Genomic DNA, 18,890 nt, shown 5'->3' with positions numbered 1-18,890 from the left:
GGAGCCGGAGGGAGGAGAAATTAGATGACAGCGCCTTCATATTTCTTACTTTCACCATCCCTCCATCTCTGTCCCGCATTCGGCAGCCTCTCGGGCGGAGTCGCCCCGCTTCTCATTACTCACCCCTTCAACCTTAGAGGTCATGAGCACAAACTTAGCACTTTAAAAAGGGAATATAGCATTTCTTTATGTAACTGTTCTCTCTCATTGGTGGGGTATTTATTCTTTGTGTATGCACCATACCTATTTTGTCTGAGTCTTGGTGCATCTGTTATTGAAAATAGTCAATGCCAGTTCACCACATACATATTAATAGTTCAGTTTTATTTATTTATTTATTTATTTATTTTTCATTTGAGGAGCTCAGCTGGTGGCCTCCTGCCTTGGAGGGAGAGTTCAGGCTGTATATCTGCATCACTGGCTACTTATTCTCTTGGTATCCTTATCTTCCTCCTGTCCTCACATTTCCTGTGTGCGCGCCCGTGCGTGTGTGTGTGTGTGTGTGTGTGTGTGTGTACTGTTTTATTATTTTCATTTTTCCTTTGGGTGTTATGAGTATAAAGCAGATAAATTATACAGTATATTAGAAAATGTTAAAGGGTCAGTTCACCTTCTTTCAGGCATTTTCTCACTTGCCTCTTCTAGTATGCAGTCATGCACATATTTTTTATTGTATCCATAGTAGTCTCTAAGAAGTATTTTATATTAAATAGAAAGCCCCAATAAAATGTCATTATCCAGAGTAACAGGTACATTGACTCTGGAAAGACCCGTTGCTGTTGATTCTTTAAATGTAATTTTCAGACTTAATATACTAACTAGCACAATCTATTCCTTGCTAATTGAAACAAGCCTGCAACAAACTACAAGTTACAGCTCTAGCTATAAAATCTTCCCCTTAAAGTGTTTATTTAGCAGCCTTCCCTTGACCTGTAATGTGTCAGATATGTTGGCAGCAGCTAACTAATGTGTATTCTGGGATCTGATCGTAATGAGGGCAGAGTGGTGATAATGAAAATCCTTATTAAGATCATGTGTGAATGTTAAGTCCCATGAATGCATTTGCATGTTATTATCTAGATTATACATCCTGATAAAAGTCATATATCTAGTATGGTATTTTTTTCTGTTCAAGGATTTTGTATCGGGCTTGCAGTAAAAAGCTGAGCCAGATGTAAGAGAACGTGGGCAAATAAAACCAGAACTGTCTTCTCGGCTAGAAAATTCTAATACTTTATGAATCTTATTGTCCCTCCAGTGGGTCAGTCATTATAAAAAAAAACAACTTTATGTGGCTTATTTCAAATGGGAGAGCCATTCAAAAGTCTACAAACATGTTATTTAAGGGCAAAACTGTTGTATGTTACCCTAAATCATATGTTAGGTTATCATCTTTCACTTCTTCTGGGAACACATCTGGGCAGATTAGAATAAATAGAAAAAAGAATTTCTGTTTCATTCCCCTTCCTTGAAATCTCCATTTATTACCCTCCTTGTCCCCTGGATCTCCTTTGTCGCCTGCTCTGCCACTGCTGCCACTGCGCACCGTACAGCTGTAGCCTCTCAGCCCTGGTGTGACGGCAGGCGTGGTGACTGCCGGCCGGCGGCGCATCCTCTGGTGATAGCAGCGCCGCCGTCAGTCGAAACGGAGCCCGGTGTTTAGTGACATTTAGCATTTTACCGCAAAAAATTATGCATCAGTGTTGACATTCAGCCTTATGCATAAAATTCATGGTGTATGTGACACTTCCTGTAGGCGCTGCGCCAGTAGGAGAGTGTGTCACAGCTGAGGCACGAGTGCGCTCCACATCACCACACATGCACATTTATCTCTACTGGATCTGCGTGGTAACTAATGAAAATAAAGCCATTCAGCTTTGTGAATGATTTTCAAAGTCGTGTGTTTCACTTTTCTGTCTGCTCTTCTGTCTTTATTATAGATTCAAAAAAAACCCCCTGCTCATCTGCACACACACACACACACACACACACACACACACACACACACCCCCTCTCTTCCCCTGAGGTACTTCACTTTATTCATTCTTTGCAGATTAATTCCAGTACGACACTTTTTATGATCCCCAATTTATGTCAGCAGCCAGGCAGGCCTCCCCTCACCGCTGCCTCTCCCCTTATCTCCGCTGCCTCATGTCTCTGTCTCCCTCTACATGTGCGCTCGGTGAAACAATGGTATTTTCTAGTAACGAGCAATGAGTTTGTCAGGTTTTAAAAGGAGAGCAAGACAAATGGGGGGAGGGAGCGAGAGGATGTGAAGATAATGGGTTTCTGTGGTGATTAACATTCCAGAGTAGCTCGTCAAAGAAAATGTGACTGTCCTATTGTGTCTTTACTGACAGCCAAATGAACGGAGGTCTCGGCACCGGTTTCGTCTGAGGCACACAGGGTAATAAACAGACCACATCTAATCTACGTCTCAGGTCCCGGGGTGTTTCTGTGTCTGCCCGAGCATCGCCACTTGCTTCTGTGTGTAAACCGAGAGTGACGCATTCACCCTTTCATTCTTTCGACAATAGACCCACATTTACACAATGCAACCAGCGTGAGTGTACTTTCAGTCTCTCGGCCAGAGAGTCAGACAGCAAGCTGACTAACCGGTCATTCATACTGTCGGGCGAGATCACCAGGTTCCTGCTATGCTGCTGTGACACACCTGTCAACAGGAGCAACTGGACCTGGCCTGTGTTTGCACATGACCAGGAAATAGTGTTAGGCAAGCTGCTGCTCCATTGTGCAGAGAATGAGATCACGCCTATTGATCGATTTCTGTTGACAAAAAGACTTTATTGAAGTGTTGTTAAGTCTTTCACAGACAAGTGCACAACGCCAAAGTGTGGATTTCATCATTGATTAAACACAGACAGGGAAATATATCCACAGTTAAGTTCATGAATGACTCATCCAGCATCTTGAAAATACATCAATTTTAAAATCCGACTGCATAGTCGACCCCCAATGAAACTCTGTAAGCCGTGTGTTAGTTTGAAATCTAACTAAAACTATTATTTAAGTGAGTGATGTTTTTGATGATCAGAAAATGGAGATCATTGGTCGTTGTTTCTTTCACCAAATACGTCACAGTACACATCACTACAGGTACCTAGTTCCTCTCTATCAGCTATGTGGATTTTAATATATATCGATATATCTATCGATCTATATCGATAGATATATTTATATCGATATATCGATGGACATATATATGGAAATATACCCTCTTCTCTGACAGTTTACAGACAAAGATTTTCATATTTCTTTTTCATAATAAACATTTAAAAACTGGTCTAAGCTCTAAGCTCAATAGTATTACAATAATATATATATACATTCAACATGGAAAATATGAGGCTTATTCCTAAATTCAAACATTAATGATCTAAAACATCACTGTCTTGCAAATATTTATCTAATTTTTCTTTATATAAGATATGGGTCTATTAAGCTGAGTGCAGTAGCAAAGGTTATTGGAATGGTAATCAAACCTGTAAACTTGACATTGATTGGTACCATTTTGAGATATAAGGAGGACCTACATAAGAAGAAAGCCTCGGGCTCCATCATCAGTATTCCCTTCCCTTCTGATGCTGGATATAGGCCACAAATGCTGAGCTAATCAGGTAGGAGGTTGCTCATGGATTCGGCACTAAGATCAGTTGATTCTCCCCAGTCCCCGACTTTGATCCTAATGTCTCATCCGTCCTTAGATCAAAATGTACATCCGACTTTTCTCCACTGTTCAACCGCGCCGTGCGCACGCCCCGCGCACAGTCAGGTGCGCTTTGAAAGCTGAGCGGAGCAGACAGGTTTTTGAGCTAAGTTAAGCCAGGGATTAAGGAGAAATTTACTGCCCATCTAGGTGTGTGTAACAGTATCTATTTTTGTCTCTGCCTTCAGAGAGAAATACCTGGTTTTCCTCAAAAAGGCATCAAAAACCCCTTGCATCATCCCCGGCTTTCACTCCCGCCTTGCACACAGGTGCTTTTTGTAATCCGCATACACTCGCAGACACTTATTTGTGAACGTTTCCACGCGAGTGTCCGTGTATGTCGTCCGCACATGTGCTGTGTGCGTGCATGCATGTGACTGCGCTCGGTGTGTATGACTGCGTGTTCCCTCTCTTCTTGCGTGCCTAACTGACTCTGACACGTCTGTGGCTTTTCCAGGCGATTCGGGGCCGGTGCCAAACTGCCAAGAAATCAATGCAACAGACTCTGCTCTCCTCCTCCCCCCCCCCCCCCGTATTCCTCCCTCGCACGCCTCCTCTGCATCCCCCCCTTTTTCTCTTTGTCCATCTCTGTCTCTTCTCTCTTCCTTTTTCTCCTTCTGTCTTGCTCAGAGCCCTTATTAAAAATGGAGTGAGTGTGTGCTGCATATTTAAAATGGTCATGGATGGATTTAAACGGCTGATGGTATTTAGTGTCTCCTCAGGGAGCTGCTATGAGCCCTTAAGCTGACTCCTCTGACTGGAGCCTGACTGACTGGTGAGCACACACTAAACCTCTAATAATGACTTGTGTACACACAGTCAGCCCATGCAGCTCATGCATGCGCGCACACACGCACACAGCTGTGCATATGTACGCACACTCACATTGTGGGACACTCTGGTCAGCTGTGACAAGGACGCTGGTCACATCCGTTACGTGCTGGAATGAAGGCAGTGTGTGTGTGTGTGTGTGTGTGTGTGTGTGTGTGTGTGTGTGTGTGTGTGTGTGTAGGCCTATCGGTCAATAACTCATTAGTTTGCCTACTTTGATGCGATGTGGCAGTGTGTAAATGTTTTCAACTGCATTTGAAGACACTCTTAATAGTTCACAGGCATGTCTAAGAGTGTGTGTGCATGCGTTTGTGTGTACTCTCGACAGTCGGGGCAGATGTCACACTGAGCCCCTTCAGGTCGAGCAGCAAGTGTTTCTGTCATGTTGTCTTTCATGCTGGCTTGGATTTGGGCTCCAATCTGCTGCTAAGTGTCCTTCACTGAAACACTATTGATTACCCCACATGCTCTTGAACACTGAACATAAATACTGCTGATGTGAAACACACACACACACACACACATACACTGATAAACAGACACCCCCACAGAGAAGGGAGGGCAGCAGCCTCTGAATTGGCAGTAATGAGAAGTGGAGGAGACTGAAGAGTTTGGTTATATCAGAACATTCAGATGAATAGTCCATGAAAAAAAGCGTTTCCAATAACTAACCTACGCCTGTAACCATTTTCTGTTTGGAACAGTGAGATCAGCGGCATTGCCTTCATTGCATTCAGCACACGACAGTGGATGAGAATGTAGATTTATTCATTATTGATGCTGCGAGGGTTTTTAACGGCGGCTACTTGGTGTAATGTCGTTTGATGTGTGTGGAACAGTTTGTCATCTTTCATTGGCGACATGTGGGGGTTAGAGCATGTCCAAAAATGTGAATATTTGCATCGCCGCTCATGAATTAAAAATCACTTTGGAAGTCGATGTCTTTGCGCACTTGTGTTTTTCAGGCTTTGCGAGACCTTGACGCGTGCGTCTGCCAGGATTCACGCTCGCATTTGTACGTTTGTGTTTGCCTCCCGAAGTAGCAGGGGCACTGAGTTACAGCGTGTGTTGTGTTGTTGACTGAGGTGTACAGCAGACACAGTGATGACCTCTGAGAATTGTTAACACATGCATAGCAGTTGTGGAAATCAAAGGAGGTACACGTTTCTGGTTGTTGTTGTTTTTCCAGGCAAACACAGAAGCTGTGCAGGGAAGCGAATATGTGGAGACTGTGTGTGTGTGCATGTGTGTGTGTGGGTAGAATATCAGTGCATCCTCTCCTTTTGTACCAGTGCTAATATCATGAGCATGAAAGGCAACCAATCAACCACATTTAAACGCTAATGAAACCATTCTTTATTTCCATACCAATAAACTAAACTAAGAACGCTTTCTCCTCCACCTTCCCGTCTCTTCTGTTCTGTATCGTTTCTATGGCCACTGGCTCCCAGTGGTAATGCATAACTGAATGGCAATGGAGGAAACGTCTTTCTTAATGAGCATTTGAATTGAGGTTCAGCGAGAGCGCAGTTTTTGGGTGTCTCGACAGCTCGCATTGTTGTGATTTCTCTCCAGGGACACTGGATGAAGAGGAAAGTGAATGAATGTGGAGCGTGTGCAGGACCATTATGGGTCTGTGTGTCATTAATCAGAAGCTGATGAGAGGCCGTTTGCGGGAGAGATGGGGCATATTAGTGCTATGGCACTCTCAGGACTCTCTATGAAGCTCTTTTAGGCTGCCTCTTTGGCGGTCAACAATGCAGCAGGTACAAACACGGTAAACAACACTTGAAGGAAAATCATTTTTTGGAGAAAAGAAGAGGCATCATTAGTTAGTACATGTCATCAAAAGAGAGCGGAGCGTTTGCCACTTTTTTTGTGCCGCACATTTTCTTTCTCCAATTCCTTTTTCCTCAGCACATCTTCTGCATCTCCGCCCTCCAGATTAAATCTTCTATTCTCTCAGTTCTCTGTGTTCTTTCCTATATGTTCTGCACTCTCCTCCCTCCTCCATCTCCATCTCTTCCTCTGAGTGTTGTTTCATTTCTGACAGTCTGTGTGAGGAACTTGGTAGGAGGGCAACATGAAGAAAACTCTCATGTGCGTCGGCAAGAGCTGAGAGAAGTCACCGAACTGACTCTCGGTGAGAGAAAGACAGAAGAAAAGAGCAGTGGCCAAGTCCACACATTTTTTCTTTTTTTTTTTTTGCCCCTTCTCATTATAGGTTACACTTTTGCACAGCGGGCTGCTGAATAGATTGCTTTACACGGAGAGCTGTTACAGTATAGCATCTTGGCTGTAGGGGAGAAATGTAAGAGGATAGCAGAGTTTGAGGATGTATGTGTGGCTGAGTGGGTAATGAGGTGAGAGTCCCTTCTAGCCAGAGGTTAGCAGTGGTTAGGAGAGCAGGTAAACATACCAGCTGCTTCTGACTGCCTGGCCTTAAGGCCCACGGTGACAGTGGTGGAGGAAGGGAAGGGTGGTCTGGGTGAGGTGGGGTGAGGCGAGTGGAAAAAGCAAGCCAAGAAGATGGATGGGAAGCCCAAAGGCGTTGTGAGTTAAAATAGGTGGCTGGATATTCTCAGATTGCAACATTTACTGTAAGTTAGTGTTTTCTCAGTATTGCAAGGTTGCCTTTTAGAGTCGCTTTCCATTACGTCAGATAGTTACTTCCTTTTGAATTATACATGCATGCATGCATGAATGTCATCAAGTCAACCAGAATTTCCCGAACGACTGTCAAAAATGTTGAAATTCTGCAAAGGGGAAGAGTAAAGTGAAGAGCCCGGACCAGCATATTTCCAGCTGATTAAAATGTTACATCTGTTGTGTTCCAATGGGTGTAGTCAGCAGAAATGTAAAAATAATGGTAATAATTACAAACTGAAGCTATTTATAAACTGGGTACATGGCTTAAAACAACTTCCATATATTACACAGAAGTGATGAATTCACAATCAATAGAAATTTTGGTGTATTTTTTAATTCTGGTGTAAAACATTTTAATTTGAGACTTAGCCTCATAAAGAGTTTGACTCTCTGGGAAGTACGGACAAGATCAGACCAATTTAAACATGAAGCAACAGGCCCCAGATGTGAGAAGCAGGGGAAAATGACTGTCTACTTCAATTCAAACAGTACTCCCACAACATCTAAACATGTCTGTCTTATTTGTTTAATGGCTACAATAGAAATGTAAAAATGAAACAAATTAGAAAATATGAAGCGGCAGGTTGTGACAAATTAGAAAAGCAGAAGACCAAGGTAAAAGTGTCATGCTTATTAAATTTCCAACAATCCTCCCATAACATTTTGGAAGTCAGTAATCAACTTCTGTCATGTTATCTTGTTTGTAACATCTAGTTATACAGTTATTGGAAATTTAAGAATGGGAGGAAGTTGTGAACTGGAACAATCTTCTCGGTTTATGACTTCCTAGAGTCTGATCGTCGGATATTACATTGAGGTGTTGAGCAGACAATAAATAGAAATAAATCAATAGTTACAGCCCTTACAGACCAGAGTCTTAATGGTTTATACCAGTTACACAAATAAGATTGATCATGTTAATCAGTGAGCTTTAGAGATGGTGTCAGACTTTATACTCTTCACACCCTTACATCTCCTTTCTTTATGTTAAACTAAGCTCACTGACATCTTTTCTAGCATCATACATAACACAGGGCAGTCACAATTATAAGCAAGACGTCATTGGAATGTACTACTTTGACTTCTTGCTGACAACTTATTAGCTTTCAGTGTTTTCATTTTTTCATGTTTCCCATATTAAGACAAAAGCCACTGCATTAATAAATGAGTTTATTTATTAACATCACGATTAAAATGACACATTTATTTTATAAACCTTATTGGCATAAAATCCTAACTTTTGCGTACAGTTACCTGACAGATTGCACCACTTAAATGTAGAGTACGCCTGGAGCGAATGTTCTCTCTAGCAGAGCAAAAGGGATCATTATATAGCGAACATTAAAACATGTAGCACCAGCCCAGACCAGACCAGACACCTCCAAACCATAGCAGTGACACTCCTTGTTGGCAGCGGGATGCAGCCTGACACACATACACACACGAACGGTTAAGGAACAACTCAGAAAACATGAAGAACAGCACAAGGTGTCGATCAGGCCTCCAAATTCACTAGATCCCAAACTGATGGAGTATCTGTGGGATGATCCACAGAGGCCCCTCCCCTAAACCATAGGACCCAAAGGCCCCCACTAACAACAGGACAGAGTCAAAACCATTTGATTTTGAGACAACTGATGCATCATGTTTACTTAAATGTGTTGGATTTCTCAGAGAGCTGAAATAGTTTTTAAAAAATGTCATGTACTGCCATGGATGTAATGACAACCTGACCTGTGCTTTTAGAGCACTTGTAACTCTTCTGTTAAGTACCTGCTTTACATTTAGTAACAGGTAGTTACTCCCACCACACTCTTGTATGTGTGTGTGTTTGTGTGTGTGTGTGTGAGAGAGAGAGAGAAATAGGGAGTGGAAAGGAAACGGAGTGCTTGTAGTACAACAGATCATTCATGTCCTGAGTGGACAGCTACATTTGGCTAATGCGGCCCGGCTTTCTCTGCTGGCTGCAGTCGACCACCTCAGTGCCAGTGTAAAGTGGACAGTAAATATTGACAGGGAGACAGCGAGAGGCGACGAGCGACCTTGTCAGAAAGAGAGGGAGACGGAGGGGATGATGGAGGCGTGAAGAGAGAGAGAGAGAGGGGAGGAAGAGATAGAGAGGGAGAGAAGAGAAAGTCCCTGCCTTCTCCCAAGGCAACTGAGTGTGCTTTGATGCACTGTGGCAGGGAACACACTGTCTCCCCGGAGAGGGAGAGCGGCATGTCTCTCTCTCTCTCTCTCTCTCTCTCTCTCTATCTCTCTCACACACACACACACACACACACACACACACACTCTCATACACACACATGCAGAATTTTCACATTACCTACCACACAGCTTTTTACAATGTCAAAATACACACTTGCAATGCACACATCACACACACACATGCACAGAGTGTGCACTAAGTGTATGTCGCTGACATAAATTTAATCCTCAGACAGTTGAAATGCTCCGGGTTGAGCTGTGGAATCACGGTAGATTAGAAATGACCAGCATTACTGATTTCCCCCAAACTCAAAAAAATGCTGTCGACAGCAACACACACACACACACAATTCAGTTGGCGTTTCCTTCGCTCAGATTGGTAGACTCGCTGTCTCGCAGCAGCTCTGCTGCCCGTGTTGTCCGAACAAGCACAATCAATTTGATCTGATTTGTTTTGTGGTGAAATGAATTGTAATGGCATCATGAGTGCGGTGAATAGTAAACTGTGGCGACGGTAACTGTGATTGTGGTAGTGGGTGTAGTGGGTCTTCAACTGCCATAAAATTAATGTCAGAGGTAGCTGCAGCACTCAACACTGTAGCACTTTCATTGATTGTGAATAATTTAAGTGTGTAGGTCTAAGTGTGTGTGTCTGTGTGTGTGTGTGTGTTCAGGCCTGTAGCTCATATACAGTATGTGCCCTTTCAGTGTAGCCACAAGCTTTTCACTACCTGTAGTTTTTCCCTTTTTCTGCCTTTGTTTCCTCACGCTCTCACTACCCACCCGCCCCCAGTTTCGTTTTTTCCCCGCTCCATTCTGCTGTTATCCACACACAGTTGATTATTGGGTTACTGTATTACCATGTGCACACACAGAGTGAATACACTACTAGATGGATAGGGTGTATGTTTTACCAAGTTAACCTCAGAATCTAAAGGATAGGGTTTCTCTTTTCTCTTAGTGTGCAATGAGATTACATGTACTGTTCTTTATCTTAATCTCCTTCAGAGGCCATCAATTCATTCTGTCCTAATCTGATCTCCAGGCACTCTGCTGTGGCTGTGGTAGCCTTGTGTTTTTTTTCCCGTGCGTGGTGGAACTGTAGCCGGTGTCTCGGCTCAGTTCAAAAGGCTTGAATTTCAGCTAAAACCGGTTCCTCTCATTACACCACAACTTCGCGATGAGGGCAAACCCTTGCTGAAACTTCAGTTTCCACTGACATCTTAAAAACAACAAAGAAGGACTCGCGGAAAAGGGAATTCTACATCAAAACAAGTTTTCACCTTCAAAGACGTTAATGGCGGTGGGGTGATCAAACGCGGTGGATTTATATAATTAAATAGACATTTTCTTCTTAACTATAAAAAAAAAAAGAGTGTGACTTACAAGAATGTGGGAGCTGAGAAAAGGTATATCACAAAGCACGACTGTTCTATAATGTTCACGTGGCAGTGAATACCATGAGATGAGATAACTGGACGCCTCAGGATATTTTTGTCAACTGTCCCTTTTTTTTAAAAAAAAAAAAAAGGGGGGAAAAAGTGAAGCTAACCCATTAGGAATGGATTTGATCATCAGCTACAGTAGGATTGTTTTTCAAGTGACCAGTGCCCTGGTAATCTCTTAAGCTAAGACCAACCACATATAGAGTACACACACACACACACACACACACACACACACACATATATATGAACCTTTACTTTCGTGTATTTATGGCGCTTTGATTTTAAAGTTAGCTGGTTGACATTCACCATAGTGAAACTTGTGTAGGTGTGCTCTCGTGTTGCACAGATTTACAGAACAGGTCAGGGAGAGCAATAAAAACAGGCTTATCTCTACTCGTTAGGCACAGGAGATAAGAGATGCAGAGGGAGACGCTGCAGATTTGTGCTGTCGTATTACAGAGCCAAACAAGTGAGTCCCAAATTGCACCGTCGATGGAGCGGGATGACGGGAAAGAGGGATGATGCGAATGAAGGAGGGATGAATGGATGGAGATGAGACACAGATAAATGCAGTCTGTGTGGGGATGTTGAGGGTAGGCCAACATGTTAACCTTAATCCCTTCAGGGAGAAGCGTAAACACACAGGAAGAGAGTACAAGGGATTGAGTGGAAAAAGAGAGGGATGTGAGATCTTTGTCTTCCTGCTCTCTCCTTCATCCTCTCAGTACGCGATCAGCCAGTTGCAGGCAGGAGCTGGGAAATCCCTCCGTACTTATCTGAAGTCAGCCTCTTAATCACAGCCTTCATCTCACTTGGTTCTTCCTGCTGTGTCGTTTCCTCTTTTGATTCCTCTCTTCTCACCTCCTCTCTTCTGAATGTCATTCTCCCCAACTGCACTGTTTGGACTCTCCTTGACTCATCCCTCGTTGAATCCTCTTTCGCTAAGTACTCTCCTCATTTCAGCTTTCCCATCAGCCACTCAAATGCACGTTTGTGAGGCTCATCCGTCCCCTTAGTTTTTTTTTTATTTTGTTTTGTCCTGTTAAAGCGTTTTGAAGCAGAAATGAAGTGAACAGAGGTGATACTGGAAAAACTCTAGTGAAGCTGTGGCTGGAATTCATCCATGTATCCTAAAAGCTCGGGAGATTCTGGTGGTATTTTCAACTTGCTGAAGTAGGTCTCCAGTAATTTCAGACAGTTTCAGCCAACCATCCAGCCTCATCTCCTCTTCCTTCAGTCCCACTCCTCCCCCTCCTTTTCAGTGCCTTGTGGGAGACTGGTGGTCCTATGGTTGACTGGCTGGCCAGGCAGGCAAGGGTGAGCAATGGAGGGCTCACGTATAGGGAAGCACAGACGTCTGTCTGAGTGGATGGTCCCTGCATTGATCTGCTCAAAGGAATGCAACTGACCTTTAACAGAGTTTGTGCACCATCTTCTCATTCAGTTAAAAAGCACTACACGGGCAGCTTGGAAAAGCTGCTCTCTGCCTAAAGGCGTCCTCTCTTCTTAAATGAATTTGATGATATTTTGTGTGCTCTTGTTTTCGTGGCTATTTTCAAGTCGAAATATGTAGATGTGCATGCATGTGATGTTTATGTGCAAGGCGTCGGGGCAAAGGGCACTCTGCAGACCAGTGTTTTTGCGTAAATATGTCAAGCTGAATGGCGGGGAAGCAACGCAGGATGCTAACTGTTTCTTAATGTAATGTTGTGTGTTTGAGTATTGGTGTCAGTTTTGTGCTTGCATGGTTATGTGGTCCTGATTTGCACTGTTTTTGTTGGTAAGAGCTTGTCTAGTTGCATGTCTCTGGGGGAGAAAAGCTGCATGGTTTTAAACTGTCTCAGTGGAACTACAGTATACGCACGCTCCCTCTGTCTGTCTCTTTCTCTTTGAGATATTTCATTAGCGCAAGACATGGCCGGTGTCCAGGGCCAACACAGAGGGCACGCTCTCGAGTCAAGTCATTCACACACCTCAATCTTAAAACTGGCTTCTGTTCCTGCAGCTTTCTCTTCTCCGTCAGGAGGTTATCTAAGAGGAAGAAGCAGCTTTGTGCTTGACACCTGGCAGGTGGAAATGACATTGGTTGGATAATGACACCCGTGAGATAAAGCAAAAGGTGGACGAGGCGGATGGTATGATGACAAACATTCAAAACAAAGCACTCAAAAGACGTGGCAGGTATCAGGTTTAGGATGAAAGTGCCCTGTAGCGTGTGGGTGCTTTGCTGTTAAAGAGACACAGCACCACCACGTGGCAGGTGGCTTACACTACATCTGAGCGATGATAGATGTGAATCGTCGAAAAGCAAAATTTCAGTTGCAACGACTGAAATAAATCTAGTAAGTCAGAAACACGATTTTTTTTTGAAGGCGCTCTTGTCTTTTTTTTATATTTCTGTGCAAATCATCTCTCTGTTCCTATAAAATAATTTAATGAAAAAGTCCCCCCCAGTTGCATACAGTAAAAATGTCTACTTCACTGCTCACAGGAAAAAAAATCTGAGTAATTATTTAGCATTTCTCATTTTAAAGTTCATATATTCAGCAGTTTTACAGCCCAAAGTTTTTGTATTATGGGTGAGCTGAAACAAAACACTGCTTTACATGCGTTCTAACGTTTAGCCTGTTGCATGAATAACTGGTTTTAATTTCCAGCAGCCCAGTCTACATTTCCCTCACACAGTCGCTGCTTGACTCCATCCCAGTGTTACATACTGAATAAGATAGATCTGTAAATCTAGTATTAAGTCTTAAATTGAAATATATTTTTGACCCCCTTGATGCCCTAAAGTGAGAAGGGAAAAGAGTTGTCGGATTGCCTGTTTGATTTGATGCTTCATTGCCAGAAATAAATTAAATGACTCTCCTTGTATGAGTGCCGTGCCAGTCTGTGTCCCTCCAGAAAAATACAGACAACTATTTTAGATGCAATGCGTGCACCACATGTAGGTTTTGATCCCCAGATATGAGCGGTATACGTGTTGCACCAGAAGGAAATAAACAATGGAAATCGTGCATGTACCCTACTGAATAAATCCAAACAAAATAATTTACTCATTTCACCCCATCAAAAGAAGATTTTGTGTGTGGTATATCCAGGGAATGCTTCCGTTTCATCTCTGAAGAGCCGATAGCTCAGCCATTGTTGTTGTGACTCTTTTGATATTGCAGGTTTTACTCCACAGTAATTTTTTTTTTTAATTCTCATCCCTCACCGTTAATTTTACTCTCCAATGTGTTTGTCTTCAAAAAAAAAAGAGAATACTTTTATAACATTCGTGTTGTGTGGAAACTTCCACAAAAAGCCTTTATAAATAGTTTGGCTCCATAAAAGACATAAAAGAGAGAGGAAGAACACGGAAGGTCAGTTTCTGGAGGTGATGTCTGGGTTGTAATGAGTAGTAGGAAAAGGCATGATCATTAGGACGCTTAAAAAAAATGGAGATTATTTTAGGGGAAATTCAAAGTAGTCTATTGTTAGAAGATAATTGTAATTAGAGGACTAACAACATTCAATCATGACCGTTCCAGTTACTAAGACCAGTGTCTGTACTCATCAAATGAGCCTCAGATCCTCTCTGCCCTTTACCACCTCCTCATTAGCATAATCCCCTGGGAATACTGGGGGATAATGAGCTGGGTTTCACCTTCAGTAAATACATGGTGTGTGTGTGTAGTGTGTGTGTGTAGTGTGTGTGTTGTAATTCATGCTCAGCGTGGTCATGGTTCATTAGTGGAACCTCTGGTTCATCTTAATCACCCATGTGACTCGACACTCTAATCAAGACCCCTTCTGTACTTCACAGTGTTGGATGTAGTCACACACACCCTCTCGTAAGCTCATCCTCATTGCCTAGTCTCTCTCACTTTTTCTTTTTTTTACATTATTAAGTCTCTGTTGATGGTGGGTCTGAAAAACTTTCTTAAGTATTCAACTTACTTGCAGTCTTTTACTACACGGCTTTTAATTAGTGGTAATGGCTTTGGAATTAGCGGTTCTCGACCTGGGGTGTAGGACTCCTTGAAGGAGTCATTAGATAAAAGTGAAGGGTTGCGAGATGATTTACAAAGATTTTTTTCTGACTATGTCTTCATTTGATCAGAGGGTTATTCTAATCACCGACGCCATGAATGAAAACATTCAACGCTCAGGGGTCGCTTACTCTGCTATACCCAAACTGAATCCTGCAGCTACCACGTTCTTCCATCACGAAAGAAGATCATTACCACTCTGGAGCTGTATCTGTTTATTGGCTCTAAGCTCCTGTCAGACAGCTGGTAGAGACAGACTTTTAACTCCTATGGATTAATACTAATAAGACACAACAAATCCTCCAGCATAAATTGTCTTTCAGGTTGAAAGTGATAATAGTCATTGTTCGAACATAAATAATTAATACTGAGATGATGTGCTGCTGCTATGCTGGTGGATTAGGCCCAGAAATGACATGGCAGGGTTTAGGTAAATATCGTGGTCTAGGAAGCGTCAATTGCCTTCTACATTTACACATGTTATACTCAGTACTCATTACTTGAACAGAAACATGTTGTTTTGTGGTATGATCGATGCCGTCTCACACAATTCATTACCAATAAAGCAACACTATGAGTCACAAAAAGCTTCAAACAACCTATGATGTACCTTTTGATATAAGGACACAGTATAAGTGGACTCTTATAGACACTGGTGAGTGTTTTTTTTTTATCAGTAGATTAGAAAATGGCTGGGAACTGACTCCAACATTTACTTCTTTGTTTTTTTCTCTTGTGATATCCTGTTTTTAAAAGTGACATTGACACAGTGTGTGTAGTGGTGTTTTCATCAAATGCAGGTGTGTCTAATGATATTGAAAAGGTTTGTTGTTTTTTGCTGAATTTGGCTGACATCCTCTTCCTTTCCTGTCTAATATCATTTTCCATCTTTTCTCCTGATCTTTCCAGCGGTTCGTCGGCCAGAGAAGGGCGCCACCACGGGCACCATCATAGGAATCATCATCGGTGTCATTATTCTCTTGGCCATCATTGGGACAGGCATAGCGATGTACCGCAAGCACAAAAACGGACACGGGGAGTGAGTATCCGTCTTTTTTGGTGTTTTTTTTAAGTCTGGTCTTTGTGTTATTTGGGTCCTAAACACAAAGCACGTCTCTTAAATCTATGACACACTAAACGTGACAGCTGTCTATTTTTGTCTTAGTGCTCCACCAAAACACAAGCCCCCTCCTCCTAAGAAGACCAATGGCTCCGGCAGCAGGGTGAGTCACTGTCGACAAATGACGTATCAGAGTTAACAGATTAGATCTGATCTCCTGAAATGTGTTGATTAATCTGTGTGTCCTCAGCCTATGAACTTGAGTCATGCTTCATTAGTCGATGAGGACAGACCCCTGCAGAGCCATTACTACTCTGCCCATAATGACGAGCCAGTCACGGTAAGGACACGTCCTGGACACAAATGTGACATGTCGTCCAGTCACTGTAACTATATTTTTCAGAGTGTCTTTTCTAGTTTTGAGCGAACTTTGAGCAGAGCAGTGAGAGCTTCTATCAAAGTGCTCCTCCATTATATTTTACTTTGGTATAAAATACTTTCACTTGTATTGACTTTATCACAGATATAAGTCTGTTTGATGTCTCCCACAAACTGTCACAAGTGATAAGACATAGACATTAAGTCCCATTTTATAAAGAGACAGCCCATGGAATATCTCTCATAATGTGTGTGTGTGTGTGTGTGTGTATATATATATATATGTATATGTGTGTATACATGTGTATATATATTTGTGTATATATATATATATATATATATATATATATATATGTGTGTGTATATGTATGTATATGTGTGTATATGTATGTATATACGTGCATATGTGTGTATATGTATGTATATACGTGCATATGTGTGTATATGTATGTATATACGTGCATATGTGTGTATATGTATGTATATACGTGCATATGTGTGTATATGTATGTATATACGTGCATATATATGTGTGTATATATGTATGTATTTTAGAAAAACATACAGTTAATGACAGAGGGCTGATCTTAAATCAACATTCGAATGACCAAATACTTCATTTATTTCAAACATTGTAAATTTTCTGCTGCTGATATTCAAGCAGAATGTCCATTTGGTTATTTATTTATGTGTATAAATCAGACTCATCTCAGACACGTCCGACTAAACATTGATCATTAAACTGTGAGAAATGCGTTGTGACACTGCACTTTTTTACGAAGATACACTTATCGATCTAAGGAGGAACCAACGTAATGTAGTTTCCATGACGTGCTTACCTTTGGTTTGCTGATTGCAGGACCTGGATGCCTCCCCAGACTATAATGATGATGACGACGATGATGATGGTGGTGACAGAGAGCATTACCACTCTGCTGCCCCCTCTGGCTGGGATGACCCTGAGGACAGCGAGGTCCTGCCTCCTTACATGAACAGAGATGCCAACCCCCAGGACCATCACCGGGGCCCCAATGTGAATCGCGGTGAAAGCTTTATGTCGCCCGCCATGTACGTGTGAAGGTGGGGGGTCAGAGGCGACGGAAAGACACTGATATGTTGTAAATACTGTGTGTGTGTGCATGACTGGATGAATGCTCCTTTCTGCTTGAATAAGACAGGCATTAAGTACCAACTTGAATATGTGAATATTGTAGGCTTGGTTGTGAATTTCAGGTTACTGCTAGTCTTTATTATTAAATAAATCAGGTTCAGCTGTGGGTTGCTTCTTTGACAAATTCACCATTTGAAACTTGAGCCAGCAAGATACAAAATGTTGCTAAAGCAGAATTTAATAGAACTGTTCTTTGCAAACTGTAGACAAATACGAATCATTTTAAGGCAGATGCTGATTATCAGATTATGTTCAATTTACAAACACTGTTGGATTACAAGAGCACAAAACAGATGTCTGCGTTGAATGTGAATGTGAGGCCGTCAGACATATCATGGTCACTGACACAGCTCAGTTAGAATAAGCACAGTGAATGGGTACTTTTACCTCCGTCTAGTCTCGTGTTGTGGTTGGTTTCCAAACCCAGCTGGCATGAAGTCTGTGTAAAACAAATATCCTGCGGAGAAGCTATTAGCCGCAGTTAATCAGGCAGCACCAAGACGAGAGCCACAGACCGTGGCAGCATTAGGCTGTAAACTGCAATCAGGGGGGGTTAACTGCTGGAGCAACACTGTTTGTGTTAAAATGATTTGAACAGGTTTTTGCATATGACCTTTGCCTTTGATGTGAGACTTTAATGCCATTCAGGTCTGATGGAAAAACAAAAAAAAAAAAGAGCAAGTGATTGAACTTGGATGAAATGGCCTGTGCCTTCTATGTTTTTGTTTATATGTGACACTGTTTTTTTTTCTTTCTTGCATCCATCCATCCTCAAGCCATAATAACAAAGCACTCTAACTGTTGTGGTGCTTTTAATGGTATAGTTATATCTATATTTTTTTTTTTGTTTGTTTTTTTACATTTTTTGTTATTATTATTATCATTACTTTGTATTGCAGCATTCTCAGATGGTTCGGGGTAAATCTGTATTATACCAATAAAATCTGTTCCAAATAATCTCTCTAGTAGAGGATAAATTATAGAGTTTAATCAAAGGTTCAAAGGTGCCCTCAGAGCCAGCTACTATACTGATACAGGCGTCAACTACCAGGGTCAAGGGTTAATCAGGTTAGTAGTATTTAGGATTTACTCCTCTCCATCTCAAACTTAAAGGTGTCTTTTTTGAGAGGCGGCACCAATGACCTGTTTCTTTTATTTAACTGATTTGTTCTCATGTTTGATGTTTTAATCAGTTTTACCTCACAAATTGTACTTTCAAAGCCATCCTGTTGATTCAATAAACGCTGAAACTGTGATCCTGGTCAAATCACTCGACTTTGTGTGACGGTTGTATTCATTGCAGCAGCAGGAGCAACAGCTCTTTTCTCCCCTGACTTGTTATTCCCACTTTTAACCAGATGGGGGCAGTGTGGGCCGAGAA

General features: G+C 42.0%; 1 protein-coding gene across 1 annotated transcript in view; it reads left to right on the top strand.

The window, feature by feature from the left end:
- si:ch73-22o12.1 (poliovirus receptor homolog) overlaps nucleotides 1-18,784 on the top strand; it is a 71,803-nt gene extending 53,019 nt beyond the window's left edge. Inside the window, exons 7-10 of the mRNA XM_047599570.1 lie at nucleotides 15,810-15,939; nucleotides 16,066-16,123; nucleotides 16,211-16,300; nucleotides 17,198-18,784. Of these exons, the coding sequence (XP_047455526.1) occupies nucleotides 15,810-15,939; nucleotides 16,066-16,123; nucleotides 16,211-16,300; nucleotides 17,198-17,416 (497 nt within the window). The 3' untranslated portion in view covers nucleotides 17,417-18,784. The remainder of the gene's footprint in view (nucleotides 1-15,809; nucleotides 15,940-16,065; nucleotides 16,124-16,210; nucleotides 16,301-17,197) is intronic.
- Nucleotides 18,785-18,890: the final 106 nt, after the last annotated feature.

This window comes from Mugil cephalus, chromosome 11 (assembly GCF_022458985.1).
Source record: "Mugil cephalus isolate CIBA_MC_2020 chromosome 11, CIBA_Mcephalus_1.1, whole genome shotgun sequence".
NCBI classification, from domain to species: Eukaryota; Metazoa; Chordata; class Actinopteri; order Mugiliformes; family Mugilidae; genus Mugil; species Mugil cephalus.
Note: the sequence above shows the minus strand (reverse complement) of the source record. Positions and strands in the feature narration are given on the sequence as shown.